At 27.0% G+C, this 17,243-nt stretch overlaps 2 protein-coding genes across 4 annotated transcripts in view; one reads left to right on the top strand and one right to left on the bottom strand.

The window, feature by feature from the left end:
• Nucleotides 1–4,512, top strand: part of tyn (trynity) — a 51,051-nt gene extending 46,539 nt beyond the window's left edge. For both annotated transcript variants that reach the window (XM_043041940.3, XM_087158451.1), the window contains exons 12-14: nucleotides 1,812–1,956; nucleotides 2,038–2,203; nucleotides 3,909–4,512. In XM_043041940.3, the coding sequence (XP_042897874.2) occupies nucleotides 1,812–1,956; nucleotides 2,038–2,203; nucleotides 3,909–4,069 (472 nt within the window). In that variant the 3' untranslated portion in view covers nucleotides 4,070–4,512. The remainder of the gene's footprint in view (nucleotides 1–1,811; nucleotides 1,957–2,037; nucleotides 2,204–3,908) is intronic.
• Nucleotides 4,513–6,875: 2,363 nt separating this feature from the next.
• The window catches only part of LOC107441195 (rab GTPase-activating protein 1), a 71,992-nt gene continuing 61,624 nt past the window's right edge, over nucleotides 6,876–17,243 (bottom strand). For both annotated transcript variants that reach the window (XM_016054361.4, XM_087158450.1), the window contains 8 exons: nucleotides 16,930–17,058; nucleotides 16,676–16,762; nucleotides 14,663–14,773; nucleotides 11,825–11,929; nucleotides 11,192–11,275; nucleotides 9,685–9,756; nucleotides 8,667–8,864; nucleotides 6,876–7,311 (listed from right to left, as the gene is read on the bottom strand). In XM_016054361.4, coding sequence (XP_015909847.3) covers nucleotides 7,192–7,311; nucleotides 8,667–8,864; nucleotides 9,685–9,756; nucleotides 11,192–11,275; nucleotides 11,825–11,929; nucleotides 14,663–14,773; nucleotides 16,676–16,762; nucleotides 16,930–17,058 — 906 coding nt within the window. In that variant the 3' untranslated portion in view covers nucleotides 6,876–7,191. The remainder of the gene's footprint in view (nucleotides 7,312–8,666; nucleotides 8,865–9,684; nucleotides 9,757–11,191; nucleotides 11,276–11,824; nucleotides 11,930–14,662; nucleotides 14,774–16,675; nucleotides 16,763–16,929; nucleotides 17,059–17,243) is intronic.

Below are 17,243 nucleotides of genomic sequence, written 5' to 3'. Positions count from 1 at the left end.
GTGTTAGGTAAATCTTATGGTAAAATTAATCACTTCTTTAGATCAAAAACAACCTTCGTATGCTTTTTCCATTATCCAAAAATATCTGTCCAAAACAGTTTTTCTATGTTGTTCCATAATATTTATGCGATGCACTCTTTTCTGTGTAAAATAAACGTAAATATATGGGAGTATATTTAATAAGATATTTTTTACATGTTTTATTAATAGAATTTAATCATAACCACTTGCGCTAGAAAGATGCCTTTATCAAATATACTAACGTGACGTGTTATACACGTCCATAGACAATTATAATCACTCGAAATGAAACTCGCATCATGGAAATTGAAGCATCGAAAATTTAATGCCTTTCAGTCGACTGTCTTTGTAAGCGCTTCTGTAAATTTCTTTCCAACATAAGTGGTTAAATCGCACTGCAGCGTAAGTATAAATAACAAGAAAGCTTATACGTGGTAAGTAGAACAAAAACAAAACTTGCACTGCCTGTATTTTGAAAAATAGTGCTAAGTTTACCTAACCTAGGTTAAAACAGAAAAAAGCATTTTTTAATCTTAGAAAGCTTAATGAGTATTTTCTGTTCGTACTAAATCTGTCATATGATTGATCATCACAACTTAGAACCATATATATATATATATAGCGCTGCGTTTCGAATCAAGGCTCCACAATATTATAATTTTCTGCTGCAATTGTAGTTCCATTTTCCAAACCATATAATTTTTTGTGAACAGAATTGGTATTTTTTGTTTTCTATCTACAGGATAGTCTATAATTGTCACGACCCTTGTTTTTGTAAATCAGAAAAGTTAAAATGTTTTAATTGTGTCAATGAACTTTGAAAATGCCATTGTAAGTTGCAGTTTTTATACTAGTACTATAGATAATTAAATTTGATGGGGGAAAAACGTACTTTAAATTTAAATGCCAGTGCTTCAAATTCTGGTAAATTAAGACTTTTAAGTACATTATTATTGAAATTTTACAATTGGAACTAAAATTACCATAAATCCGTAACGGTTATTATTATTCCTAACAGCAAAAAAAAAAAAATTTAAGTATGAATTTCCAACTTTTTTCTTTGGCCTCGACCCCAAATCAACGGACCTTTAGGCTTTTCGATCTAATTCTTAATGGTCGTTAAATAAGGAATAGTTATAGGTTGAATTTCAGTGAATAATATAATTAAATGGGAAAGGTGTTTATAAAATTGTGGAAAAAAAAGATTGAGTGTTGTATAATAATAGAAATAATGAATACCTTTACCATCTAACGATTTGATTAAGAGTTCAGTAATCATAATTAAATGATTATGACTTAAAATAAAGTAATTTAATTTCCATTTTTGGAGGAGTTTTAGCGATCCACTTTTGAAGACTCAACAATCCAATACGTGGTATTTTGTAATCACCAAATCACACACCCTTATTTCATGCATATATATAAACATATTAGGGGTTGAAAACTAATATTTAAGGAGGCGTAATGATAACTTTATGGAAATATGAGGACTTTCAATTGAGGAAAGCGAGATGAAGAAGATGCAAACCAGTTTGATGTAGAAATTAGGATTGAAGGCGACATATCACTTCTCATTTAACTCGGACAACGAAACAGGTATTTATGTGCCCAATCATGCCTTCCTTAATTGTGATTCGTCAGATTTTAATACGATTTTTGTTTTTCTCTTTCCCTCACATAAATACTAATATGTGGTTTTGACATTTTTTAACGAGGGTCCCATATATCGTTGATTACGGAACATACTGTAAGTTGGTAGCCTTAATATGTATTCAGTGTTTTCCTTTCAGCTGCCCAGTGGATGCCAATATATTTCCCCGATTCCGTGAAATAGGCAGTTCTTTGGAGAGCAGTTACGAAGCCTTCCGCTTCACCGAATCCTACGGTGTGATATTCCAGTGTAACGTCAAATATTGCATTGGAAAATGTGAACCAGTACGTTGTTACTCTTTTTTACTTCTTTTTTGTAAGATTTGCAACTAAACAGTTTGAGATGAATCAAATATTCTTTTTCAGGTAAATTGTGGACACGGTATGGAGAAGAGCACGTCTTGGGGTCGTCGAAAGAGGTCTCAGCCTATTGAGAAGGACAACAGTGAAATGACCCTAAGCCACGAAATATTGGTCTTGGATTTTGGTGATGAAGCAGTCAGCTCGATGAGGGATGTTAATTCTGTTAATGGTAAGGCACTAATGCTGTAGGTATATTTATAAATTTGTTAATGAAATAAGTTCTATAGAATGCCTAAAACGGCAATGTTTAGAAATGATTCATACTTCACACATTTCCTATACATTCTATAGAATACCAAATGAGAAACTGGCAAAGTTTGAAATACATCTCCAATTCGTTTTGAACGCGATGAAATGTAATTCAAACTGTCATGCAAGCCTACAATGTTACAACAAGCAGCTTAATTTTAATTTCTTACTTTTCATAGGAAAATTTTGTTTCCCTTAATAAAAAAGAAGTAGATTTTGTTTAGTACAACTTTCATTTTTCTTTACGTAATTTAAATAAAAAAATTTTAATGGCACTCTCAATATCGTTATCATCTCTATATCAGTGTAATATATGCATTTTGTATAAAATGCACTTCATTTATATAATAGCCTTTCCAGAACCTTTTTTCATATTTTGCGTAAATAGCATTTGTCCTTCTATAGAATGCCTAGGTATTATATACAACACCTCGAAGGAAAAAACTAATTCTCATAGTTCATACTTAGCCTAAAAATGTCTGGTTTTACATACAATGCCTAGGTATTCTATAGAATGCTGGCGTTTCATACTTTGACAGTAACATGTAAAAAAAAATTATAAGTTTATACATACCTAAAAATATTGTTAAATGAATTGTTAAAAATTTAAAACATGATTAAAAATATTTTTCTTATTAATATGAGAACAATCTACGCTAAAGAGGAGAAATTTTTTAAAAATCTAATTTGTTGCTTAAAAACCAAGTACTGAAAAAGAAAATCAATAAAATTCACAAAAACTTTCACATTTTTAAAGGAACAAAGAGAATTTAATAATATTTTCCCTAAACACATTGGGTTGCTTCTTTGCAAACCTATTTTGGTGCTAGCAAGAGAACGATTTCCATTATTCAGTGACCTTGAGCAACAAAAAACATTTTTTTTAAAAATTTAAAATTCTGTAACCAAAAAATCAAAAATAAGTACATCAATTAAATAATGTAATATTCTGTTAAGAGCAATGATCATGCTCGCAATTTTCAGTAATTATTTTTTAATTCAGTTATTATATTGACACGAATTGTCGGTTACTTATAGTGCTGTATAATTGAAAAAAACAACATGAAAGACTTGTACCTACGTTGTTTTTACAATGGCATAGCAGTACAGAAGTTTGAAATCAATATATGAAGAAAAAAAAATTGTTTTAAAGGGTGTTAACAATAAATGAAGCGGTCAATGTTAAAAGAGGGTATGCTACAAATCTGCACTTTCAAGAAAAACCAAAAAAACTGTGTCAATTGTTTTATTCTCTTCTTTAGAGCAGTCTAGAAAATTACTCAGTATTTGATAATCAGTGATTGATATACCAAAACCAACAAAAACTTATTTTCGTAAAACCCCATTTAAACATTGACCGCTTCAAATGTATATTACTGTATTTTATTAAGAACAAAGACCATGCTTGTCATTTTCAGTAATTAATTCACAAATAAAAAACTATGTTGATATGAATGATGGTTTTTCATATCAATATAATTTTATACATTCCTTTGAATCTATAAAATTGAATAAAATTAATTTTATTATTTAATACTTATTTATCTTTTTATAGATAGTTAGTAAAAAAAATTCTTTATTAAATTAGTAAATGAAAAAATGATATAATTTTATTAATTTTTCAGAGAGCACTCACTACAAAGAATCAGTTTTAATGCTGGAAACATGTGCTTCGAAAACATCTCTAATGGCTTTGAGCGTCACGAGTGCTCTTCTTTTGGTATTCTACATCTGTACTGTGGCATATTTTGTGGCACACAAACGAGTTCGCAAGGAATTTCGATAAAGAAAACAAGCTTTCTGACTTTACTTCTTTCATGGCTCTACTTTCCAAAGAATATGAGGTTCTTATAAGAAGCAAAACTACTCTAAGACTCATGAAACAAAATTCAATATATGCGTTATACATAACATTTCGGACTAGCAACACCAGCAGATATATTTCCTGATTAATTTATTTTTCGTGAAGATTTTAACGTTTCTCAATCATGCATTTTATCATCATATATTTATTTCATCTATTACATGTTTCATCATTTTTTTTTATCATGCAGACATCTATGTGTTTGTTAAGTTTTGCATGTGCAAAACTTTATTGGGTATAGGAAAAGGAGGTGCCGGGTTTTGTACTGCAAACTTGTAAATATTTTATGAGACGAATTGGAATGAACATATTTATTTTTTAACAAAACTGTACATAAGCCAAAAATAAAAAAAGTATATTTGTAACTTTTGTTCTTATTCAGATTAAGAGTACACACACCAAGGCCACGTAATTTTGATGGTATATCACTACTTCACTAATATTGGATCATATTCACTGTGATTATTATTTTACTTTATATTTTCCCTGTTGGTTTATTTTTTAAACCAACTTTTAAAAAAAGTAGTTTTATAAGCCTGTTGACATATGGAACACACCCAGGAACTTTCATTAGGCTCAAGTTCGGGCTTCTGAACCCGAAGATTTAAATAAGGACTGCCAAACCCAAGATTGTTATGTACTCGAGTGCAAGAATTAATATGAAAGGTAAAACTAAAGTTAACTAAGATACGAAATCAAAACTTGCAGAGAAAAGATCACATATAAATTTATTGAAATACCTATTTATAGTTATTTAACTTAATTTTTACATCAAATTATTATTTTTTTTTTACACTTAATAACTAAATCAAAGTAATTTTTGTTAGGGAAAACTTTATAAGCCTGTCTGAAGAATTTTTTCAGATAATGTACCTGTGTCAGACTCAAAAAAAGAGGTATGCATCTTGAAAAATTCCTATTAAAATAAAGTTACGCTTAAATTGAAGAGCATGGTTGAAAACATTGGATAAAGTACAAATTAGCCACCTAATTTGCCCTTAGTGTAAAATATACTTCATTAAAGTTTCAATTTTAAACTAACACATTTACTTTTAAACTACCAAAAAAGTCTGAACTTTTATGTATTCATGGTGTAACACTTTGGCTGTCGGTTCAAATCTCAGCTGGGACGGTTGATTAGTATCTAATATATTTTATTCAATTTATAAATGTTATGTTTTATTTTTTAATAAACATAAATGCATAATTTAAAAAATTCAAAATTAAAATTTTGCAATTGTTTTTTAAGACATCCATATATTTTAATAAAAAAATTAATATCCTTTAATTATTTGTTTTAAAAAACAATTTATATATTGAATAAAATATATTAGTTATTAACCTTTTTTAAAAAAGGAAAGCTAGGGATAAAATTCAACCGTCCCTGCAGGAACTGGAATTTGGGATCTCTCTGGCAGAAAGGCGGATACCCTAACTCTTACCACATGATTACACAAAAGTTCACAAGTTTGAAGTAAATGAACTGAAACTTTAATGGGGCATATTTCACCCTAGTGGCAGATTAGGTGGCTAATTTGTACCCTATCTAATGTTTTCAACTATGCTCTTTAATTTTAGCTTCACTTTGTTTTAATAGGAATTTTCGAGATGCCTACTTCCTTGTAAGCCAATCTCGCATCTAATACCAACGTAGTTCATTTAGTAATGCAAGTACCTAAATAAGACTGTTTTAGCTCTGCATTTAAAAAACAAATTTCGTTTGTGGATTTCTAATATCTTTCATATTAATTAAGTTAATGTGAAATTTTTTTTAATTTAAATTTAGTGACAAAAGTTTTTCCAAAGGATTGAAGTTTAAATATACTGATGTCGACAAAGTATTTGAATAAATCATGAGAACTGAAGACATCGCTCTGTTCATAAAAAGAAATTAGATTAAATATTGTTAGTCATTAATTGGGTTCTTAGATTCACAACTCTTAGTTAAATGATACAAAAAATTACGTGTAGAGGGTTTGTTAATACTTTAAAAAGAGCAGTATTATTTAATCATAAATATAAAGATAACAAATCAAATTAAGGATATATTCATCATGAATAAAATCGGTGAAGTTATAAAAACACTAAATACATTCAACATACATGGTCTTAGTAACTCGTTTAAAAACACTTAAGGGTTGTATGTTAGTAGTAAATAGGGTTCTCAGTTCCACAAGTCTTTCTGAAATTGGTAGAAGCATAGAGTATCGTGTGATGTCTCGTGGTTAATATTATTTGGCACTAAATGAGACAAATATCTCTGAAAAATATCAAGGTTTCAGATAATTTTCTTGATATAACTGACGAAAATTTTGTAACGTGTGGTTTAATTTTTTGTTAAAGTTCGAACTTTTTAACAACAGCCATACAATTTCAAAAGTATAATTGGCCATAGTGCTTTAAAAAAAACACACCAAAATTAATTTGTGGAAGAAATTGGTCATCCTACCAAAAAGTTTACATTTGCATAGAATACACAATGCATAGAGTGGAGCCTCCTAAAACAAAATATTCAGATTTCTTTTAAAATTAATATGACTTACAAAACAGATAAGTTTTATTAAATAACTGGAAACGTGAAATATTTTTATTATATCTCACATTTACAACAGTTTGTTTTGATGCATTTTATTTAATATTAAAAAAATTATTCCTTCAGTTTCTCTTAATGTGGCTCCCAAAGACACCTAATCCATTAAAATGACAAATACAAAAGAAATAAACATGGTTTGAATTACGAGATTTAATATTCATTTGCAGTCATAAGTACAAAAGCTATGATTGTGAAAATTTACAAATACAATATTATATATTTGAGAATTGCAAAATTTGTTTACAAATGATATACAATATACTTACATAAATACAGTTTATAAATCTGTACAATTCTTTATAGAGACCAACAATTCAATAAAATAATAAAAAAACAACTCAAAATTTTCATCTACGAAAAAATAAAAAAAAAAACAATAATCACACATGTGGTCCCTAAGCAAAAAAATAATAGGGAAAGGATGAAAATATCTATGTTTTGCTAAGATCTATTATGAAGTAGGACTTTCTTTCTTAGCAGCATCCCGAATAGTTGAGAATGTTTTCTGAAACCAAGTGTTTTTTGAAGATTGCAACTCAGTCATCGCTGTATTCAGCTGATGAGTAAGATCCTATATAAAAACAATTATTTTTTTTAGCAAAATATCCTTTTTAAAATGTTTACAAATAAGGCTTAAGTTCACAAAAAGCAAAAAAAAAAAATTTTTTTTTTTTTAAATTAATATTTGAAGACAATAAAAAGCAGTCACTGTGTTCACATCTTACCATAAAATGAATTGAACCTCTTATTTTTATGGATAAAAAAATGTAATTTTAATTTTTTAAAGAATGAATGTAAGATAAATCCACCTGTTCAAGCTCAAAAATAAAAAGTAATGGCAAAAAAAAACTAAAAAAATTAGACATGCATGAAAACTTTATCATGATTGATTGATAAATGCCTGTATTTGGGATTTTCAACCCAATCTTTAGGTTTGGTTACGTCAATTGCATGTTAAATTAATGTTTCTGTTTAAAATTTGTAAGACCTAAACGTGACACTTCGTTGACGTTTTTTTTTAATGTTACCATACATTCTTAACTGTACATTTTTGATTTTTAAAAAGGAAACTTTAGACTAATTTTGAATTAAACATTTTTCCATTTGACTAAAAATTGTTCTCTTAAAAAACAGACAACCATAAAAATAACTTTTTATCATATTAAAATTTAGAAATTAAAAAAAAAAAAAATTGGGACACAACCTTAAGCCAAGTGCTCCCCTTTAATTGCAGTATAAATATTCATATAAAATAAAATTTTCTACTAATATAAAACAAAAAGTTATCCCCGCCTATCTAATAGTAAGTGTATATACCAAACATATTCAAACCAACCGCATGTGATTTATCAATAACAAATATGTTTGTTTAATAGAATGGTCTAAAACAAAAACATTTCAAAACAAAAACTTATATATGAGATTGAAAGGATTATTTTGAGAGGAAGAAAGCTTTAGTTAACTATTAAAAATCCAAAATCATATTTCAATCTTATTTTAATTGTTGGTAATGCAACTAAATATACATTTGAAAAATCTTAAGAAGAATGTTTAAACCCTGACAGTGATTAAAAAAAACTAGATAATTAAATAATATAAAGCAGTAAGTGAGAGCAGATAAAATCTGACTAATTAAAAACTATTGTTGAAGTAAAAATGACTGGAAAAAGCTTTTGACAGTTAAATATATATATATATATATATATATATATATATATTTAGCTCTTATGGAAAAAAATTGAATCATGTAAAAATATTTCAAAATAGGTTATTGTAGCTGCAAGCACTTTACCATCACAAGATGGATAGTGTGACCATATTATGAGAAGAAATTACTATAACATTTAGAAATGTTTATGAAAACTGGTCTTTAAATTTGAGACCAATAGACCTTATTGTCTATGAAAGAGACATTTAATAACTAACCTGATTTTTGCACTCAGCTTCAACTAAAGCTAATTTTGTCCGTGCCAACTCTAACTCTAGTTCTCGCGCTTGACACTCGGCTGCTTGAATTCCAGTTTCTTGATCGGTTAGAGATTCTTTACGAGATTTATTGTTGACTATGCTAGGAACTGCGTTTTCAAAATATTTGGAACAGAGCCTGCATGAACTAATTCGAGCCTGAAATGAAAAAGCATAAAATAGGTGTTTCTAGAATAACTACAATAAGTATTCGAGTGACAATGTTTAAAACTACAGCGGATCCAAATGAAGAAAGAGTATTCCTAGAATAAAGCATAAATAGTGCAGCAAAATCAGACACACTATAATTTTAGTTCCGTAATCACAAACTTTCCTCATTGTAAAAACACAGAATAAGAAAAAAACACAAAAGAAAAAATCCTAGAGTAGTATTTATCACTATTTTAATATATTTCCTCCATTTTATATGCTTTAATATGCTTCCTCCATTTTCCTTTTTGACAAAAAGAAAACACAAAATGAATTATAGACCTGAAATTATAGTATATCTATTTTCAGGGTACCGTTTGTGCTTTATTTTCTTCATTTAACTTCATTCACTGGGGTAAATGTTTTATATATCTCTATTTTTTTCAAAGTCTTCACTCTTTCGAGTACAAAAAAAACACAAATGCTTAAAACATGATACCATTTAATAAATATCAGCTATTTATAAAGAAAAATAAATATCATATTTCATAAATATCAAGTTTTAAAGCCCTAATGACGTTTATTTCTCCTGCTCAAATATTGATGTTTGTTTTCTAGAAAATAAAAAATCTTTTAAAAAAAGTCTTGATATGCTAATAAATATTTTTAAGTAGATGCATGCCTCTAAACATTTATTTCTGAAATCATGAATAATTTTAAATGATTAAATATCTTTAAAATACATACATTAATTTTAAAATTGAAGACAAAATATACACAGAATATAAATTAGTAAAATTATAATTATTACTTAAAAAAAATACTAAACCATTATAAGCTCCAAATTTTGCCTTGCTGTCGTTTGTTCTTTTTCTAATCTTGTACTCAACTGCTTGCATATCTTTGAAATAAAAGAAGAATTTTATAAATAACAAATTTTAGAGATACATATGCATGAAACCATCAGGTGAATCTAAAAGAGTTTAGATGAACTGATCAAGATACACACTAAAATTCAGAACACAAATTAAAATAACTCAGAAGTGAATCTTATTAGAGAAAAAAATATTAAGGTATAAGAGTGAGAGAGAGAAAATAAAATGAAATAATAAAATAGAGAAAAGTAGAAGAGTAAGAGTAGATAGATAGAAGATACCTCAATAAAAGAATGATAGAATAGAGGATAGATTTTTTTTTTAAATTAAAGTAACTGTATAACAATAACAACATTAAATAAAATAGTTTATGCATTTCAATTTGAAACATAATGTTTACTCTTCAACAAATATTTAAAGACTAAAAAAATTAAAATTCATCTTTCATTATGTATATTAGATTATAATTCTAATTTAAATAATGAAAGATGAATAACATTACGATAGAGGTGCACAACCTGTGGCCGGGAGACCTTCTAAACACAATAAAAAACAAAAACAAAAAACGTTCTTAAGTTTTTAAATGAAAATCTTATGTAGAAAATCTAAATTTAAATGTTTCATATTGCCATATTTTTAGAGGAAAAAAAATTGCTATAAAATGAAGTTAAATAGTAACGTTCATTAAAAGGAAAATGCCGTGTCATAATAAAAGTGCCTATAAAAGAAAAAGTTAATTAAAAAGAAAAACAGAAAAAACAAATTGCTCTTAGTTCCTAAAACAAAACCTTAACACTGAAAATCACAGTTTTCTATATTACTGGTTAATTATATTACAGTACAGGGAAAAAGTGATAATAAATTAATAGTATGAGACGTTCTGTTAAAATGCTATGTTATAATGAAAACAGAAAAAAAATGAGAAAAAAAAATTCTTCTCAATTCTTAGAATTAAAAGTATTGAAAAAATGACAAAATTTACTTGTCTGAATGTAATTTAAAAAAAAAAAAAAGCATAAGTGCCAAAACTTGTGGTTTTTTATCAGAATTTTTTTTAATGAATTTTTGTATTGCAAGATATGATAAAAAGCATTTCTTTTCTCCAATACTTATTTATTTATTTTGATAAATCTACCTTTGATATGATAAAAACGGCAATTTTTAAAATAAAAAAAGTATTAGTGTCTTTATTTTTTAATGAATTTTAATGATAGAATGCCTTTAATTTTCTTCAAATATATTACTAAGTTTATTGATAAAAAAAATTATGACACTAATGTCTAAATAAATCTAACTACATTCGCCGTTAACATGTCTAAATACATGTGCGGCCCTTCATTAGTCAACCTGCTGCGCAAGTGGCCCTTCACTCAAAAAGGTTGTGCACCCCTATATTAAGATATAAGTGATATTAATCGAATAATTAATATTCTAAAATATTATAGCTTAGAAATCAAGTACCTGTTTATATTCAGATATTATTGTAGAGTTTTGTGTGCTTTCAGTTTCAGCTCTTTGAAGTTCTCTTCGACACATTTCTTTTAACTAAAGATAGAAAAAAAAATAATAACATATTCACCATTAAAAATACACAGCTGCCAACGTAACAAAATTAAAATTGTTGAGATCCTGATATAATTTTTTGATGGCCAAGAAAAATAACTGTATCTATAAAAGAAATTCTCACATTTGACTTGCTAAAAAAAATTATAAAAAGAAATACAACAATTTATTGAAAGTAAAAACTGTGAAATATTTGAAGCGCATATATAAAAAGCTAACGAAAGAAACTTTTTTTTTATAAATTTTTTTTACATCTAAAATAATTGTATCAACAAAAATCGGAATAATTTCTTTTTTTTTCTTTTTCTAACAGCCTTAAAATTATTTTTATTAAAAAATATTTGTGATATACTTAAAAAAAAGTATAAACTTAAATAAATCACTAAAAAAATTATTCAACAACTTTTTTATTCTTTCACTATGTTTCGTTTTCTTCAACATAAGAAAAATACAATATAAAGGCAATGTAAAAAAAAATGAGGAGGTCATACTTTTTAATTTAGAATTAAAGTATCATAAACAATGAAATACCTGAGTTACTTCCAAAGACAATCTTTTCTTTTCATCTTCCAACTCAGAAATTGTGTGCATAGCTGCCTGCAGCTCTTTATTTACAGATTCCACCTTTTCATCTGACTGCAAAATGCACCAACAACAATTAAAATACACAAAGTTATTTTATATCAGATTTCAGAACCAAATAAAAGTAACACAGGAGAGCCAACATGCAGTATCATTATTTGTTATAAAGTGAATTTCTTCCCCGTTTATTAATATAAGATTTAAAAGAAAATTAATACAATGAGTTGAATAAAGAGAGAATTATCTCAAAATCAGGATAATTTAAATAAAGATTAAAGTTAAAATAATTAATCTCCTAGTGTTTTGAAGTGTCTGGAAGAGACATTAGTTTTTAATTAAATAACTTCTGATAAAGAAAACTGCAATAGCTGACATTCCTGGTTCAGGGTGCGACTCAATTTTTAAAATACCAATGACCTATAAATACAAAGTGCTGAAGAAAGATACTTGTACAACACCACCAATAGAAAAATGCCTTTACCAAACATTCCAGAAAGGGAAAAAACCCATATTGATTAATATAATCATACCAATTGGAAAAGGCAGCATTACTCAATCCACTATTTGCTATTAAAATCATTTGACCGATATTTATTTTGATACTTTAACTTATAACCGCCGTTGCACAGCTAACCCGATTCTGAGTTAACGATTATCAATGTTAAATTCAATGGTCTTGTGATTTGAACCCAATCCAGAAGATAATGGAACTCCTGGATCAATCATTGAGACAAATTAGCCTTTGTGGAGGACTTTTTGATGGGACTAACCCGCATTTGCACTACATGGAGAGGAAAATCACAAAAATCTCCCATGATTAGCCTGACAGCAAGGGATCCACATATCCCCTGAGGTATTTGACTGAAATTTAAGAAAAATGTTGTCAGAATCGTTTTTTAAAAAATATTTCCCATCCATGACATAGAAATTTTATAATAACAAACAATCCAATAAATGCCCTAAAAATTCTTACAAGATTCAATACAAAAATGGCTTTTTGTAAAATCTGGTCTGAAAGTATCATTCTTAAAGTTGAAGATAGAAAATTGATTCAATCAAATCAAAAATGTAAGACATGTTTAAAATAAGGACTGAGGAACGCTGCATGTTAGTGAAGAGTTGGAAAAAAAAAAGTCTTAACAAATGTTAATTTTTTTGTTACTTTAATACCTTGATGAAGTCAACTGGTTGATTTAGATTAGTTTGCATTATTCTGTTATAAATGATGCGGTATGCATATGATGCATATGGGTATTTCCATGTATCAGGCAGGGTTTTCTAATAAAAAGTAAAAAAGGGTAATAGATTTTTATCCTCAAACTTCCCTCATATAAATATGATATTTATTCATATTAACATAATAATAAATCTATTTTTAATAAAAATTAATAAAAAAATAACCCAAAAGGACATAAAGCAACTCTGGAAGAGAAATTTTTTTAGTAATCAAAAATATGAATAATAAGCCACATTTTCCAGCATTTGATGATTTTGTTTAATGTGCTGCAATCAAATGAAATTTTGGAAACTAATAAATAACCTATCTAACAATATGAAAGTTTAGGGTTCGCCTTTATAAAAGGGTGGCTAAGTCTTTGATACAAATCCATACCACATAATACACTTTTTTCAGGGAAAAACTTAACAAAGAGAATATTCTTGATAAACAGATTACTATTGAAGTTAAAATATTTATAAAATATAATTTTAAAAAATATAATATTAGATAACATGTATAGTTTGAACATCCATTGAAGAAATTATACTCATTATTTTAACACCTCAAATCTTCGTATTAGGGTTTACATAATATTCATTGACAAAAATAACCAAACATAATATTCACATTATGTTTGGTTATTTAATTTGGTTTTTACGCTTAAAACAATTTTTTTAACAGAAATTTAAACAAAATAATAAAAAAAATTAAAATCATTTTTTTTACTTTTTAAAGGATATTGCAAAATTGTGCAAATATTGCAAAATTTTGAAACAAATTATATACATTAATTACATGTACCTGAAACATAACCAGATTTTTGTAATTTCTTTTAAAATAATTAAAAATGATAAACTCAAGAGATTAAGAATTAACTAAAATGCTTGAATTTTAATTTCTCGTGCAGCTCCTTCACATGACTGTTCTTCACTATGACTGTTCTCTCATGAAACTTCAAAAGTCTTTTTCAACTAAAAATATTTTTAAGCACATTTCTTCAAATCTCCTATCTGTATATTTTAAACTGGTTGGACAAATCTTAAATAACTCAATTCAAGCTTAAGTTTCGCATTTGAAATTACACTTTAAAAAAAGTACAGAAGATTCTTTTGATCTATTATGTTGGACTAATGTGGCAAAAAAATTTAAAATTTAATTCAATAGATTAAATAAAAAATAAAGCAATTAAATATACGGAATACAAAAGCCTCAAACTCAATCTAAGGGAAATGAATTGACATCATGTCATGTTTTCCGAAATTCTCAAATAAATAAATTAAGAGAAAATTGGCATTAAGAAAACACTTGCATAGTATGGTTATGCTGTGCTACACAGTTACTTTATTGTAATAATTGCACATACATTAAAAAAATTATAAATCAATGCTATGAAAATGCAAAAACACTATACCCATATTTTATAAAATCTGCTAAATTTCCAATGAAAAATAATAATTAAAGATGAAAAATAATGAGAATAATAAGGAATGAAAAATAATAGCCCTTTTCATAATATGAGAAGCTAAACAAACATAAATAGAAGAATGAATTTTAAATATATGACATACTTTGACTAGATCATTGCAATGCTGCAATTTAAGATTCACAAGATCATGCGCAAGATCATCATTTTCTCGATCTAAAGTTAAATTACTCTCCAGAAGTCTTTTGTTTTCTCTCTAGAATAAAAGGAAAATTGAAATAGTATGTATAACCAATTTTATTTTTATGTTTAAAAAATAAATAAAACTATACAAATGTTGTTAGTGCGACAAGATAGATTGCACAACAGTCCACATCTCATAACTGATCAAAAACAAAAACAAATATATTCTCAACTTACCTTTACTTTTTTCTAAAATAAAATTTAAAAATAATCCTGATTAACTTGTAATTAAATTTTTAACACATGGAAACATATTCATAAAGTATAAACCTACAAAACAAAGTATAAATGATTTCATTTTCAAATAAACCACTTTTGTATGATTTTAAAAACATAGGTTTCTACTCATCAAATATCAACCCTAAATTACATTTAAGGAAGATATATACTATCAAGTAATCCAGGAAGTATGTTCGATTTTGAGCAACAACAAAAAAAAATGAAACAATCAATCATTATGAACTAAACTTTATTAAATAAAAAACAATGTGCAGAAAATTTTCGGATATAGGTATGCAATTATTCATAATGAGGCAAGAGCCAAAGAATGATGCAATAGCAATCATTGTGTAGTAACAGATCTGACGTATTAGAAAAAAAATCACCTGGTTTAAAATATAAGCTGTAGAAGGTGGTCAACCACTAGCTTGTTATCATGAACATTTTCACATTAAATTACCAAATCCACCCTCTAACTCATAGCTAATTGCTTTGGGTCTGTATAATTCTCAAATTTGTCCATGAAAACATTGCATGTTCAATTAATAAAAATCTAAGCCTGGCAAATAAAGGACTAGAAAAACAATCTTCTTTGGAAAAAGTAATTAATGAATGTTTGAGAAATAAATTATGATAGTAGTGTTCTTGTTTATGCACGATAATGTGTCAAAAATTGAAAGAGTGCAGAAAAAAAGTTGTGATACATTCTCTGGGAAATAATTCTGTGAATCCAATTACAGTGCTGTTTTTCCTGGATGCAAATTTTGATAAATTATCATTAAAAATCTTAATGTCAAGTATAATTATTTCCTTGTTTTATCTATCAATATAAATGAACATATTAATAAATGGATAAGGAGGTAGAAATTTTATCAAAAGCTCAAAATCACAGATTATTTTTTTCTCCCATCTTGGGGACTATCTTGCTCCTTCCTTTTTTCTAGGTACTATTTTTTTTAAATTGAAACATTATTTGAGGTAGAAATTTATATTCTTTCACATAGACTTTTGCAACTTCTAAAATGTTTTAAATGACTTATAGTACTTTAAATAAGGAAATGCTTTTAGCAAAAAATAACGCAGATATTTGGTAGTTCCAAGTTCCCTGGATTTCTAATTTCCAAAATCTACCAGAATTACAGGTTAGGTTTAAAAGACACTTAAAGTTCATACTTTAAAAGTATATCTATTTGAGATAACGACAATAGTTACCCAACAATAAGTTCAGAAAAAATGATAAAAAAAATAGATTTAAGACAAATTTTTTTATTTTGCTGAAAAAACATAGATTTAAAGTATACGATATTCTATTAAAAAACTAAAGACAAAACAAAAAATTTTATACCCGAATATGAACATTACTAATATAGATGTTTAACCAGAATGTATATATCCTAATTCTAACAAACTGCATCATCATACATTTTAGGAAGCAGTTTTTTTATTTATAGGTAACAGATTCCAATATGTTGCTTTGTCCACACATTCTTCACTTAGAAAGATTAAGGAACACACTGAATATAAGAATACCTCTTTATACAGTATTACCAAATAAAAATTCAGATGATTGATTTGAAATTGATTTTTAATACTAAAATAAATTGAAAATTTAAGAATTTAAGAATATTTAATACAAAAACAATATCATAATTCATTAAACGTATAAATTTAAAAACACACACATTTGATGACTTACTTGAAGAATTTTTATCGGATCTTCTTGGAGTTTTTCCTGCTCTTTAATGGCTGCATACTCTCTTTCATACTTCTTAAGTTTTTTAACCTTAATGTAATATTAAATAGGACTATAAGTTTTGGGTAAATTAATTGCATAATTTTACAAAAATACAATAATTTCTTAAAAGTAATGCATAGACTAGATAAATAAACACAGAATAGCTTTTATAAATAGAATTAAAAATTAGAAAATAAAGTAAAAAGAAGCCTTACTTTAATTTTAGTTGCATTTTGAATTAAAATTTTTGATGAATCCTCTGTTCTGTATTTCTTAGGTAGTGTGACGCGAAAATGCTTAAGAATGCCTTCAAAATCAAGAGCAAGCAGTTCCTTTTGAGACAGCTATAGAAAAGCAAAACAATAATTAAATTTTCTTTAGATTAGACAATACTGATAAAATAATTCCCAATTACATAATCAAATATAACCAGACTTCTATGCACTGATATATATTTGATGCATGCTGAGAGAAAAAATTATGTTTTAAAATTACATTAAGGAAAATTTAACTATTGCATAGTAAAATC

This window comes from Parasteatoda tepidariorum, chromosome 1 (genome assembly GCF_982258835.1).
Source record: "Parasteatoda tepidariorum strain Cologne lab strain chromosome 1, Ptep-v5.0, whole genome shotgun sequence".
Lineage (NCBI taxonomy): Eukaryota > Metazoa > Arthropoda > Arachnida > Araneae > Theridiidae > Parasteatoda > Parasteatoda tepidariorum.
The sequence above is the reverse complement of the archived record's forward strand: the minus strand, read 5'-3'. Positions and strand labels throughout refer to the sequence as shown.